Source organism: Oncorhynchus tshawytscha, linkage group LG09, assembly GCF_018296145.1.
Source record: "Oncorhynchus tshawytscha isolate Ot180627B linkage group LG09, Otsh_v2.0, whole genome shotgun sequence".
NCBI lineage: Eukaryota > Metazoa > Chordata > Actinopteri > Salmoniformes > Salmonidae > Oncorhynchus > Oncorhynchus tshawytscha.
In genome coordinates this window covers 45086389-45100697 of record NC_056437.1, presented here as the reverse complement: position 1 = coordinate 45100697, position 14309 = coordinate 45086389, and the positions used below count along the sequence as shown (strand labels likewise).

General features: G+C 42.2%; 1 protein-coding gene across 1 annotated transcript in view; it reads left to right on the top strand.

Annotated features, from left to right (window-relative positions):
• nova1 (NOVA alternative splicing regulator 1) overlaps positions 1–13784 on the top strand; it is a 38016-nt gene extending 24232 nt beyond the window's left edge. Inside the window, exon 4 of the mRNA XM_024432081.2 lies at positions 5182–13784. Within this exon, the coding sequence (XP_024287849.1) occupies positions 5182–6201 (1020 nt within the window). The 3' untranslated portion in view covers positions 6202–13784. The remainder of the gene's footprint in view (positions 1–5181) is intronic.
• The last annotated feature ends 525 nt before the right edge of the window (positions 13785–14309 follow it).

The following is a 14309-nucleotide window of genomic DNA, read 5'->3' as shown; positions in this document are numbered from 1 at the left end:
AGCAGCGTAAAAGAGGGGGTTGGCGGGGGGGGGCACAATGCAAATAGTCCGGGTAGTCATTTGATTACCTGTTAATAAGGAGTCTTTTGGCTTGGGGGTAAAAACTGTTGAAGACTTTTTGTCCTAGACTTGGCACTCCGGCACCGCTTGTCATGTGGTAGTAGAGAGAACAGTCTGTGACTGGGGTGGCAATTTGACCATTTTTAGGGCCTTCCTCTGATAGCGCCTGGTGTAGAGGTCCTGGATGGCAGGCAGCTTAGCCCCAGTGAAGTACTGAGCCGTACGCACAGTTGCCGAGCAGTTGCCATACCAGACGGTGATGCAACCAGTCATGATGCTCTCAATGGTGCAGCTGTAGAACCTTTTGAGGATCTCAGGACCCATGCCAAATCTTTTTAGTTTCCTGAGGGGGAATCGGCTTTCTCGTGCCCTCTTCACGACTGTCTTGGTGTGTTTGGACCATACTAGTTTGTTGGTGATGTGGACACCAAGGAACTTGAAGCTCTCAACCTGCTCCTCTACAGCCCTGTCGATGAGAATAGGTGTGTACTCGGTCCTCCTTTTCCTGTAGTCCACAATCACCTCCTTAGTCTTGGTTACGTTGAGGGATAGGTTGTTATTCTGGCACCACCCGACCAGGTCTCTGACCTCCTCCCTATAGGCTGTCTCGTCGTTGTCGGTGATCAGGCACTGTTGTGTCATCAGCAAACTTAATGATGGTGTTGGAGTCGTGCCTGGCCATGCAGTCGTGGGTGAACAGCGAGTACATGAGGGGACTGAGCACGCACACCAGGGGGGCTCCAAGGTTGATGAAAAGCGTGGCAGATGTGTTGCTACCTACCCTCACCACCTTGGGGCAGCCCGTCAGGAAGTCCAGGATCCAGTTGCAGAGGGAGGTGTTTAGTCCCAGGATCCTTTGCTTAGTGATGAGCTTTGAGGTTACTATGGTGTTGAACGCTGAGCTGTAGCCAATGAATAGCATTCTCGCGTAAGTGTTCCTTTTGTCCAGGTGGGAAAGGGCAGTGTGGAGTGCAATAGAGATTGCATCATCTGTGGATCTGTTTGGGCGGTATGCAAATTGGAGTGGATCTAGGGTTTCTGGGATAATGGTGTTGATGCGAGCCATGACCAGCCTTTCAAAGCACTTCATGGCTACGGATGTGAGTGAGTCATTTAGGCACGTTGCCTTTCTGTTATTGGGCACAGGGACCATGGTGGTCTGCTTGAAACATGTTGCTATTACAGGCTCAATCAGGGTCATGTTGAAAATGTTAGTGAAGACACCTGCCAGTTGGTCAGCACATGCCCGGAGCACACGTCCTGGTAATTCGTCTGGCCCCGCAGCCTTGTGTCTAAAGTTCTTACTCACGTTGGCTAGGGGGGTGATCACACAGTCGTCTGGAACAGCTGATGCTCTCATGCATACCTCAGTGTTGCTTGCCTCGAAGCGAGCATAGAAGTGATTTTGCTCATCTGGTAGGCTCATGTCACTGGGCAGCTCGCGGCTGTGCTTCCCTTTGGAATCTGTAATAGGAGTATGTAGTATGATTAGTAGTATGATTCAAGTTGTAGTATGATTCAATCTTAGCCCTGTATTGACGCTTTGCCTGTTTGATGGTTCGTCGCAGGGCATAGCAGGATTTCTTGTAAGCTTTCGGGTTAGAGTCCAACACCTTGAAAGTGGCCCTTTAGCTCAGTGCAAATTTTACGTGTAATCCATGGCTTCTGGTTGGGGTATGTACGAACAGTATTTTTATTTTTATTTTTTATTTTTTTTATTTAACCTTTATTTAACCAGGTAGGCTAGTTGAGAACAAGTTCTCATTTGCAACTGCGACCTGGCCAAGATAAAGCATAGCAGTGTGAACAGACAACACAGAGTTACACATGGAGTAAACAAATTAACAAGTCAATAACACAGTAGAAAGAAAAAAAAGAGAGTCTATATACATTGTGTGCAAAAGGCATGAGGAGGTAGGCGAATGATTACAATTTTGCAGATTAACACTGGAGTGATAAATGATCAGATGGCCATGTACAGGTAGAGATATTGGTGTGCAAAAGAGCAGAAAAGTAAATAAATAAAAACAGTATGGGGATGAGGTAGGTAAAAATGGGTGGGCTGTTTACCGATAGACTATGTACAGCTGCAGCGATCGGTTAGCTGCTCAGATAGCAGATGTTTGAAGTTGGTGAGGGAGATAAAAGTCTCCAAATTCAGAGATTTTTGCAATTCGTTCCAGTCACAGGCAGCAGAGAACTGGAACGAAAGGCGGCCAAATGAGGTGTTGGCTTTAGGGATGATCAGTGAGATACACCTGCTGGAGCGCGTGCTACGGATGGGTGTTGCCATCGTGACCAGTGAACTGAGATAAGGCGGAGCTTTACCTAGCATGGACTTGTAGATGACCTGGAGCCAGTGGGTCTGGCGACGAATATGTAGCGAGGGCCAGCCGACTAGAGCATACAAGTCGCAGTGGTGGGTGGTATAAGGTGCTTTAGTGACAAAACGGATGGCACTGTTATAAACTGCATCCAGTTTGCTGAGTAGAGTGTTGGAAGCAATTTTGTAGATGACATCGCCGAAGTCGAGGATCGGTAGGATAGTCAGTTTTACGAGGGTAAGTTTGGCGGCGTGAGTGAAGGAGGCTTTGTTGCGGAATAGAAAGCCAACTCTTGATTTGATTTTCGATTGGAGATGTTTGATATGAGTCTGGAAGGAGAGTTTACAGTCTAGCCAGACACCTAGGTACTTATAGATGTCCACATATTCAAGGTCGGAACCATCCAGGGTGGTGATGCTGGTCAGGCGTGCGGGTGCAGGCAGCGAACGGTTGAAAAGCATGCATTTGGTTTTACTAGCGTTTAAGAGCAGTTGGAGGCCACAGAAGGAGTGTTGTATGGCATTGAAGGTCGTTTGGAGGTTAGATAGCACAGTGTCCAAGGACGGGCCGGAAGTATATAGAATGGTGTCGTCTGCGTAGAGGTGGATCAGGGAATCGCCCGCAGCAAGAGCAACATCATTGATATATACAGAGAAAAGAGTCGGCCCGAGGATTGAACCCTGTGGCACCCCCATAGAGACTGCCAGAGGACCGGACAGCATGCCCTCCGATTTGACACACTGAACTCTGTCTGCAAAGTAATTGGTGAACCAGGTAAGGCAGTCATCCGAAAAACCGAGGCTACTGAGTCTGCCGATAAGAATATGGTGATTGACAGAGTCGAAAGACTTGGCAAGGTCGATGAAGACGGCTGCACAGTACTGTCTGTACTGTGGGGACGACATCCTCGATGCACTTATTGATAAAGCCAGTGACTGATGTGATGTACTCAAGTCCATCGGAAGAATCCCGGAACATGTTACCGTCTGTGATAGCAAAACAGTCTTGTAGTTTAGCATCTACTTCATCTGACCACTTTTTTTATAGACCAAGTCACTGGTGCTTCCTGCTTTAATTTTTGCTTGTAAGCAGGAATCAGGAGGATCTTAGCTATATGCAGGTAGCCTATAGCCCTGACAGTGAGGCCTACATCTAATTTCAGATAGCCTACAGTAGCCTAGCCAAGATGTAGGCAAGATGTAAGCAGAATGATTTAGCGGCTTGCTTCGTTCAAATTGACAGACTCATTTATTCAACATGAATAGCGAGGTGATTTTGAGGTAAGAAGTGCTTGTGTTGCCCAATAGCCTGCTGGAATAGGCTACTGAGGATGGGGTAATACTTTCAATCACTGAACCAAATATTAAGAATATGGATATGACCTGAATATGCTTGTCAACAACAGACAGTGTTTTTTTTCTCTTTAGCCTAATCTGACTACTGTTACCGTCAATCAAATGCATTCTAACTACTAATCATCAATTGCGATAGAGCTTTGATAACTTCCAATTTAATGAATTAATAACTGCATAATAACACAAGGCTACAATAACAATAAACTGAAGTTATAGGCTATTTATTAAATTGGTTTGCCAGCTCCAGGTAGGCTAGACAAGTGGCACTAATTGATTTGTAACTCCAGTGATATCGACATTTTAACATATTTATTGTATCAAATGGTAGACTACAGTAGCCTACAATGGCAGATAAATGAATAGGCTACTTGATGGCCAACAGATATCATTCTCCACATTTAAATGTCAGTACCATTGAGGACTTCCCCATAACAGAAGCACACGAGGGGGATCCATAACTTCCATTTCAAATTTCCACTCGCGCAGCCTTCAAGACCCAAGAACTGAACATGCATAAAACACTTAGTTTGATATGGTTTTCCATAAGCAAAGTTGACATTTAGAATGGACTTTAAACCACCTCCAAGCGAATTTTTTATCTAATGTGCCCAAAGTCATTTTCCAGTGCTATGACACCGTTATTTCTTGATGCGCATCAGTTCTAGCATATTAACGTTTTATGGAAAAAAGGTTGAAAATAACTAAATAACCTACAACTGGTAAAAAAGTTGTCATGACATGCGCGTCTGCTGCTATGTATCCTCTCACTCATGTAAACTCAGCCAATAGTGGACTCAGCTGCCTGCTGCTGCGCTCGCTCAACAAACACCCCTCCGGCCCTCCCCACCCCTCACTCACTCAGCAACAGCCTGCCTCACTGCCTGATAGTCATTAGGTCACTTTGAAATACATTTTTGTTTATAAAGAGAAATGCAATGGAGGTCGCAGTGCAACTTAGAAGTAGCCCAAAAACCCGCAGCCCGCCACCAAAACATTTTTACCCACAACATCGTTTTCAAAGTAGCCCAATTTGGATGGAAAACCTTGGACATGGCAAACCTGGTCATAAGGACACATGGTCAGCACATGGCAAGAACACAGTCACATTTGCCGCACACTTTTTCTGACAGGGGCGAGCCTTCTTACCGGTTACCTGCCCCACAACCCGAGTCCTGACAGGGTCAGGAATATGTGAAGGCAATGGGTTATTTTTAACGGCCAACCGCCCGCTAGGTCCTCCACACTGCCACAGAGCTGGACGACAGCTGTAGCCTTAACCCCTGGGATTAACACATTGCTGAGTAAAGCAGGGGGGCTGGGATAGTAGAATGACTCTGTGAGAGATATATTTATCTACCTCTCTTTCCTACTTAACAATCACTCACTCTCTCTCTCCCTTGCTTCCTCCCCTCCTCCCTCTGGCTCCCAACATTCCTCTGCAGGCTAAATTGATTGTGCCCAACAGCACGGCTGGGCTGATCATCGGTAAGGGCGGGGCCACAGTCAAGGCGGTGATGGAGCAGTCGGGTGCCTGGGTGCAGCTGTCCCAGAAGCCTGAAGGCATCAACCTGCAGGAGCGTGTGGTCACCATCAGCGGGGAACCCGAGCAGAACTGCAAAGCCGTGGAGATCATCGTGCAGAAGATCCAGGAGGACCCTCAGAGCAGCAGCTGCCTCAACATCAGCTACTCCAACATCTCAGGCCCCGTGGCCAACTCCAACCCCACCGGTTCCCCCTACGCCAACTCAGCCGAGGTCCTCCCCAACGCAGCCGCGGCTGCCGCCACTGCCTCCAGCCTTCTGGGCCAGGCCGGCCTGGCAGGAATGGGCGGCTTCCCGGGCACCATGTCCAGCTTCTCTGGCAATGACCTGCTGGCCATCACCTCGGCCCTCAACACTCTGGCCAGCTATGGCTACAACACCAACACCCTGGGTCTGGGCCTCAACCCCGCTGCCGCCTCTGGGGTCCTGGCCGCCGTGGCTGCTAGCGCTAACCCAGCCGCTGCTGCCGCCGCTAACCTTCTGGCCTCCTATGCCAGCGATGCCTCCGGCGGCTCCGGCCACCCCGCTGTCGGCCTGGGCGGCTTCTCCCTGGGCTCGCTGGCTGCCGCCACAGGGGCCTCCAACGGCTACCTGAACGCCTCATCCCCACTGATGGCCTCTTCCCTGCTGGCCACAGAGAAGCTGGGAGACGGGGCCAAGGACGTGGTGGAGATTGCCGTGCCCGAGAATCTGGTGGGCGCCATCCTGGGGAAAGGTGGTAAAACGCTGGTGGAGTACCAGGAGCTGACAGGCGCCCGCATCCAGATCTCCAAAAAGGGAGAGTTCATCCCCGGCACGCGAAACCGTAAAGTTACCATAACAGGGTCGCCCGCGGCAACACAAGCTGCCCAGTATCTGATCAGCCAGCGGATCACGTATGAGCAGGGTGTGCGTGCCACCAACCCACAGAAGGTGGGCTAAATGGGAAAAAATTGTAAAATAAAGGAAGGATGGAGACAGAGAAAATAAAAGGGAATCGAGGGTCACGGCGAGGGGAAAAAAATGTCCAAATATCCGTTCAATATTTCAGAATTAAAAAGAGAAGATCACAAAGGAGGAAGAGGTGGGGAGAAAAGCAAGATAAGTTTGTGTGATATGTAATTGTGTTTTTAGGACCGAGCTCCTGATGTTTTTAAAAAGTTGTTAGGAGTCCTTTTGATGATGGCGATTAGAGTAAAGCTGAACTGGTCCACTGCCAAGCTGCAGATCCAGGGGTGAGCACATGAGTTCACCCCCATTCAGAAACCTCATAGCTGGGTTTGTTTTGGGTTTCGTTCTCTTCCGTTTCACTCTTCTATCATTGTGTGGGTTTTTCAGCTTCAGTTGCAGACCTCCGCTCCAGGTGAATTGAGAGTCAGTTGAGGTTCCAGACAAGCTAAAAGAGCAGAGATGGATGTTTGCTCATTCCTTTTTCCTTTGATGTTAACCATGTGAACAAAGCAAAAAAGTCCTTGTCTACATGAGAGCGGTTAAATGATGCTCACCAGAGGTCGTCCAAGACCATTAAGCATCCATTTTATTCTAAATTCTTAACAGATATCACATTGTTAATGACATGCCACTGTATGACTCATATCAAAATTAAGATTTTAACACTTTGGTTGTTATAATTTTTATTTTCATCAATTATTTATTGAAATATGGTCTCATTCAAACACGTATAGATTATTTTAACCTGTGAATTCGGGTTGATATGAATGTAAAGACAGTATTATTGTTATTTTGTTATTAACGAGGATCACATTTTGAGTTGCAGTGACAGATATGTATAGTTTTAACCCAGAACTGCACAGTAACTATACATGAGTGTAGATCAGGGGTCAAATGTTCAATGTGAGAGGATAGATGAGACACACAGGAATGTACACACACATACACAGGAACACACATAGACAATCATTCATACATGTAGATCGCCACCCACATATACACCACTTTTGGTGCTACGAAAACATAACTACAGATAGGCTTATACCTCCTGTATTACCTAAATTGAAAATCCCTTTTGAGATGCCAAGTGTTGTCCACTCATCTATAGTTTACGGGATTTAGTTCTGCCTTTATGTGAGTAAAGTAAGACTGGATTTCATGTCTTAATATTTTACCCCAGTAAATCAGTTGTCCTTTAGTTGCCATGGCAAACTGTTTCTTGTACCATCATGGGCAGTTTAGATCCAAATAACGTAGTTACTGGTTTAAAACCAATCATTTTATACTATTGTCATAAATTGGCCCTGTACTTTGAGTTTGCCAGCCGATATTGCTCCTTGCGACATGCTCCGACAGTATGTAGAAATATGATTAAACCCCCATGGGAAGGAGCATTGTATCCGAAAGGGAAGACGGCACTATACACAGCTTGAGGTATGTTACATTATCTTTTCAATTGAAGAAACATCTAACCAGAAGAGTCCCCCAAGGGAACGAAGCACTACAAAGCAGTTTTGTTAAGAAAAGCAGTTTGAACCTTATCTGTGAACAAGAAGACGATTGCTTTAGATTTAGGGTGGCTGGTAGTCAAGAGAGACACTAATGAGAAAGAAATGGAGTCACCATGAAACACATTTGGACTGAAACCATTTGGAGTTTGTTGTGAACCATTCTTCCCAATCAGAGTAAATACCAATATGGAGTCAAACAGTTTATGCAGTTGGTCAGTCGAACTTGTTATCTTGCCTAAAGCAGACATTGACACTAGCTTATATTGGCAGTAGTGCATAATGCATTGCTGAAACATTTAGCTGACATTATGTAAGGATAATTGCAGGGGGGGTGGGGGGGTAATTGTCTCCTAGAACATTCTCAAACAAACAAAGATTACCCTTGCTTGCTTCTGCGCTGCTATACATTGGTTTTCATCCGAGTACACTGGGTCTATTATGACTGCACTGTGAGACACAACGAAGACACAACGCAGTGTGCCTGTCCCTTCTTGAGCCAAGTGTTCATATTTTGATGTACATATCCAAGAAATAGGCCTACAGCTGACACACACGCATTGCATGTTCTAGAGCAAAACCAGCAGAGCAGTGAGATAAGGAACATCTCCACAAGAACATCCATAATGTGATGTCTTGGAGTTGTTTTGGTTTACCAATAATATTGCACAGCAGAGAGCTGCTACACATTCATATTAATGGAAGTCTCTTTTACTGATGAGTCCAGAGTCATCAGTCAACCATATTGTCTTTTATTAACCCAAATGACTCCTAATACATTTATTTTCCTACACAGCAGTCCCTGACTCTTATTCTGACCCTCTTTTCCATTTCACGCGTTTATCCTTATGTAACCAGAGCTCTGTGATTGGCTTTCAGTAATACAGGACCGGAAGGGATAGCGGCAGAGAATCAAAGAAAAAGCAACACTCCCTTTTTATGAGTGAAATGACAACGCCCCTCCTCCATACCTACCTACTCAATAGTTATTCTAAAGAATGTTTGCTCAAGAAAGAAGTTACCTTTACCTCATCTTACTATCAACTATGTGTTTGAGCACTCCGCATGGCATGGCACTAGCCACGAGCCCCATTACCTTGACTCACTGAATACACGTTTCCCCTTCATTGTATATCTGAAGGGATGTGCTGTGACTTATAACAGTACTCAATGGTGCACTGGTTATTTGAAATGGCACTCCAGTTAAAATATCTGTAACTTCCACCCGTGGGGTTCAGAAACCTTCATATTTTAGCCCCTAACCTCACAAAATGTTTACGTGATTTAAAATACAAGCACAAATCAAGGTGAATTTAGTAATATAAGCAATGCAATTAGACTTGGTTTAGAGGACTACTCTAGAGCTGTCTGATCTATACATTGTCCTCTTTTTACGTTCATTACATTACTTACTTCGGCATTTCTCCCACCCTTCATATGGTATTTTTAGAATATTTTAGAACGCTCCTATATCCAGATTCCCTTCTCTCTCTCCTCCACTCTGCTCGCCCTCTCTCTCCTTCTTTCTGTCTACTCATAGACGCTGATGTCTGGGGTTGCAGGGAGTGCCGAAGTGATCGATAGCAGTTATGCACTATAGGTCATAAGGGTATGCAAATATTTTCACAGCCCTTAGAGTTCACCAGGCAAAAATGCACAGATAACAACTGCCTCCAAACTGTGACACCCCACAAGACCAACAAGCAACATTGGTTCAAACTACGGTATCAAATTCCCTACTAAAAGATGAACAAGTAGGATTTAGACAGGCTTATATTGTAATATATGACCTTTTAGGGGAACAGGAGAGGTTATGTATTTTTTTCTACTGGAAAGCAAAATAAGTAAGCAAATCTTTGTTCAATGAGCAAATGTCTGTTGGTTGACCAAACATAACTTATTTTTCAGCCTTTTAACAGGAGTTTATTTCAAAAAAAGTTAATGATAGAGCGCAAGAGAAAGATGGGAACTCGTTCGTGACCTCATGCTGAAACAGTGACATCCTTTATGCATATCCTCTTATCTGAAAAATGACTAGAAATTAATTTCTGTGGAATATGTCATGTCAACATGATGTATATGTATGTTATTGTAGCTATTCTAGTTTGTAGTCCAAATGCAGTCCAGCGTCTCGTCAATACAATGTGAAACTCTATGTTATCTTTGTGTGGATGATGAAGAGTGCCAACTAAGCCTGAGTAAGATTAGCTTCGCTATTTGTTTGTGCATTACGATGACTCATCATATGGCGTCCATATTTCTGTCATTTAGTTTGACCGTAAGAAAAATGTAAAGAATATTGGAAGCAATATAGTAGCATGTTGTCCTGTTTTGTGTTTTGGTTATGTTTGTCGTATGAACCTTTGAAATTACTAAGATTTTGAATTAATAGGTTTACATGTACTTTTTGTAAATTATGAAAATGCTGCTATTTGATAAGTAAAATATACAAAACATTTTAGTTGAAAAGATGTCTGGTCTGTTGATTAGAAACATGCTCTAAAAGACAGGGCATACAATTAGGTGTATAGAATACTATACAGTATTGGTAAGATAGTAACAGTAATAATAGACTCTATAGTACAACCTGTGCCAAACTAGACTTCTGCAGCTTTTGAAATTGTAGATGTGCAATCAAATGTTAGATATTAATAACTTGTTTAGAAGTGCTGATCAGGTGCCAATCAAACAATGTTTTTAAGTTAAGAAAAGATAATCAAATACATTACTTAAGAAAACAAAGGATGGATAACTGTTTTGTGCATTGTTTTACCCCATAGCTACATAGAGTAAGAGCTAAAGATTGTGATTTTTTATGGATCCATGTTGTTTTACACTCCATGCATCCCCTGTGTGTTCATTTGACCTGTGGCTTAAGCACTGCTGTTTTTCACAAATGTCTCTATAGGCCAGCATGGACTTAGCATAACATGTTATAAGCATTCATAACATAGCCAGCCATTATCAGACAAAATGTGTTTCGTGGAGTTAGGTGTTATCTTTTTGCACGTCTTCTATTGCATGGTATCAAAGTGAAATATGGAGGGGGAAAAAATGAATGCAAAAAAAAATGGAGGTGTTCTCGCAACATTCAAAGACATAACATTGCATGCAATCAGTTGTAGAGCACTTACGTTAAAACCGCCTCATATTTAAAAAATGGTTTATTGTCGTAAGTTGGGAGGGGTTCTATTATTGTCATGTTGGTCCAAATACAACATATTTCAGATCAAATTCTCATACAGTCCATCTCTTTATATTATTACAGATATGATTTTGTTTTCTTAAGGTACCATGAGGAGTATTACAAATGCGAAAAATGTTAGTCAGTGTTATTCTTGTGTTTTGCTTTCTAGAATACCAGGCATGCATTTTTTAGGATCAGGTTAAACCTCACAAAACCTGCGTAATATTTTTTACGATTTTTTATACTACAGCTTGAATTCCCAGATCTAATCTATGAATGTACTACCATTTGCTCATTATTTCTGTTGAATGTTTATCAGTCTTTAAATGTGAATTCAAGGCTGGAATGTCAACTACATGTAGCGTTAACATATTATGTCAAGAACCAATTTCAGCTATAGTCAGGTAGGCCTGACATGGCCATAGTCATAATCCAGATATGTTTCAACAACACTTCAGATTCGCTGTAAACATTATCCTGTATGTTTGGTGTTGCATAAATGCACTTTACTTTTTACAAATTACATCTCCTATTATTGGATGTGAAACAAAGCAAACAATGTTCATTTTCTGCCGTTTTTGTCATTCTTTGCTGTTGCTCTGATGTTATTGTTTTAGTAAAAAAACAAACAAACAAACAAAAAAAATGAAACTTTTTGTGAATGATGAGAGGGTTTTGTGTATCAGACTTCTCTGAAAAGGTGTCACCCGAGTCCTCACAATATCGATTCTCATTTCCTTTTAGCAAAGATTTGTGTTAATCGCAATGAGCAAATCTCTCTTTGAAGATAGAATCCTTTGTTGCTACATACTTTTTTAAAACTTATAAATTAATGACATATACCCATTGATCCTTGAAGAATATAACTTATACATGCCTCATAAGCTTAGTTCAACTGTCGTATCACAGCAGAACCCCAAATATACGCTTGTTTTACTCCATCTACATTTGCTAACAATGTAGATGTAAACAAACGCTTTATGGCCTCAAAACATGGTTAAAACTAAAATGTTAATATCATGCATGGTCAGTCCTTGCATCCATTGCTCTGTCTATGAATTTGAGTTGTTACATTTCTCCAGGCCCATCCCTCAGCTTTGTCATTTTTTCAATGAAGGATTCTAGATTTAATAGAGGGAGAGGGAACTTAAGAGTGGAACTGTTCCACCTTGTCATGTTGCATTCTGCTGCCTTGAAATCTAGCGGTGGGAGTATTTTTATGAACAAATTGGCATTGAAAGCATGGTAAACCTCATACAATGTCTCTATGTTCTGTTATCAGAGTCCATGTTTGTTACGTTACAGAATGCTATCCCAAGGTCTCGCTGATATATTCGATCAGAGACAAATACAGCACCGGAAAAATGTGATCGCTTTGGTCATACCGCTGTCAGTGTTGGTGTATTTGACGACAACAACATTTTAGAACCCTATGTAACCTAAAATGGCCTAACTAATTTACCACATGCATGATTTGAGTGTCTGTCTCATTCTTCTGTCATACACTGCTACTAACCCCCACCAATGTTCTAACCTCTCCACTACTGAGTGCCAAACTAAGTCAACACCATTCCAAACATTTAAAATATATATATATATTATTTAAAAAAAACAATCATCTGGATATTCACCTAACCCTCCCAATGCTCCTCCTCGGGGGGATTCCTTTGAACTACCAGACACAGGACTAAGACGGTTCAGGCTGCTTGCCCCCGCTTCTCCTCAACTCTCTTCATCATCTTTTCAGCCTACATGACATTACGATTATGTGTGGTGTTGTCTGGCACCTTATCTTTGACCCTTTTTTGACCCTCCCATGAACTTAGTTGACCTTATCCACCCTTTGTGTGTTTTTATTATTTTGACCCCAGGTTTATTGCCAAACTTTGCTGAGACTACAACTGTATGAATTTTCATTTTGTTTGTTTGTTTTCTTGTCATCTGGATAATTCTGAAGGGTTGAAAGTTAACTAAAATGTTGATTGAAAAAAGCATGACAATGCCTTGCACACCTCTGGCTCCATTGCAAATATTATTTTGGGTTAGGTTTTTAATTTTGTAAAACTCTTTGTTTTTCCATTTCAAGAAATGGACTGTCAGCATAAGGTAAATGTTATTCAAAACTAAAAAGAGTTTTGTCAATCTGAATGACTAGTGTCTCTATATTAAGACAGAGAAGATAGCATTTGAAAGTTTAGGCCTCACTTGTCCTTTGACTTAAGCATTTGCTTGGATGCCTTTTCACAGACACAGTCTCAATCTGAAAGATACAAGGGCAATACTGTCTTTCCTTGAGCCATTTCAGTGAAGTACGGATGGGAGCTTTTTAATCGAGATGTTTGCCAATACGAGTGCCAAATGAAATCTCCATTAAGCCAAAAGCCAGCCAGCCTACACACTGAAGCTGTGGTAGCACTGGGATGGTTCACTTCCCAATCCCATTTCTCCCAGAAAACACTTCATTGTTTGACATTTGACATGACATGCCACTATTTTTATATGCTGCCAGTCTATTTACTGCTTTCCTCAGTGAAACATCTCAGAAGCAGTTCCTTTTATAACGATACACTGTTGATTAATGACGACAGCAACTATGAAAAGGGAATGAAAGGATTTTTAAAGTGTCATTTTGTGAACTTTTTTTAATTATTATTATAAATTATCTGAACATCATTCATTAATAGATTTAAGGGTAATGACTATATAATGTAACTGTAGTATTGTGTTTGTAAAAAAAAATCTGTGAGTTGTGTTTTATGACTCGTGGACTACCAGTGAAGTCAGCATTTCAGTGTTAATATATTGAATTGTTTTTTAAAGATTATTTTTGCGACAGCAACAGCAACAAAGAGTCATTATAAATGTTCATTTTAGCATCACTTGTCTTCTGTTCCTTTATTCTCCTCCACCTCTACTCTCTGCCTCATTGGAGTGAAAGGTCTTGAGTTGATAAAACTGCATGCAATATTCTCACCGACATGTTTGTTTTCTAAATGGAGTGCTGAAACTTCGCTTAGGAAGTAGATCATGAAAAATGTACATATTTCTATTTAACCTTTATTTAACTTCTTATTTAACTTCTTGGGCAAAAGCCAGGGAAAATGCAGCGCGGCAAATAAAATAAAATGATATAAAAATCAAACTTTCATTAAATCACACGTGTAAGATACTCAATTAAAGTTACACTCGTTGTGAATCCAGCCAACATGTCAGATTTTAAAAAGGCTTTTTGGCAAAAGCATAAGAAGCTATTATCTGATGATAGCACAACAGTAAACAAAGAGGGTAGCATATTTCAACCCTGCAGGCGCTACACAAAACGCAGAAATAAAATATAAAACATGCCTTTCCTTTGACGAGCTTCTTTTGTTGGCACTCCAATATGTCCCATAAACTCCAATATG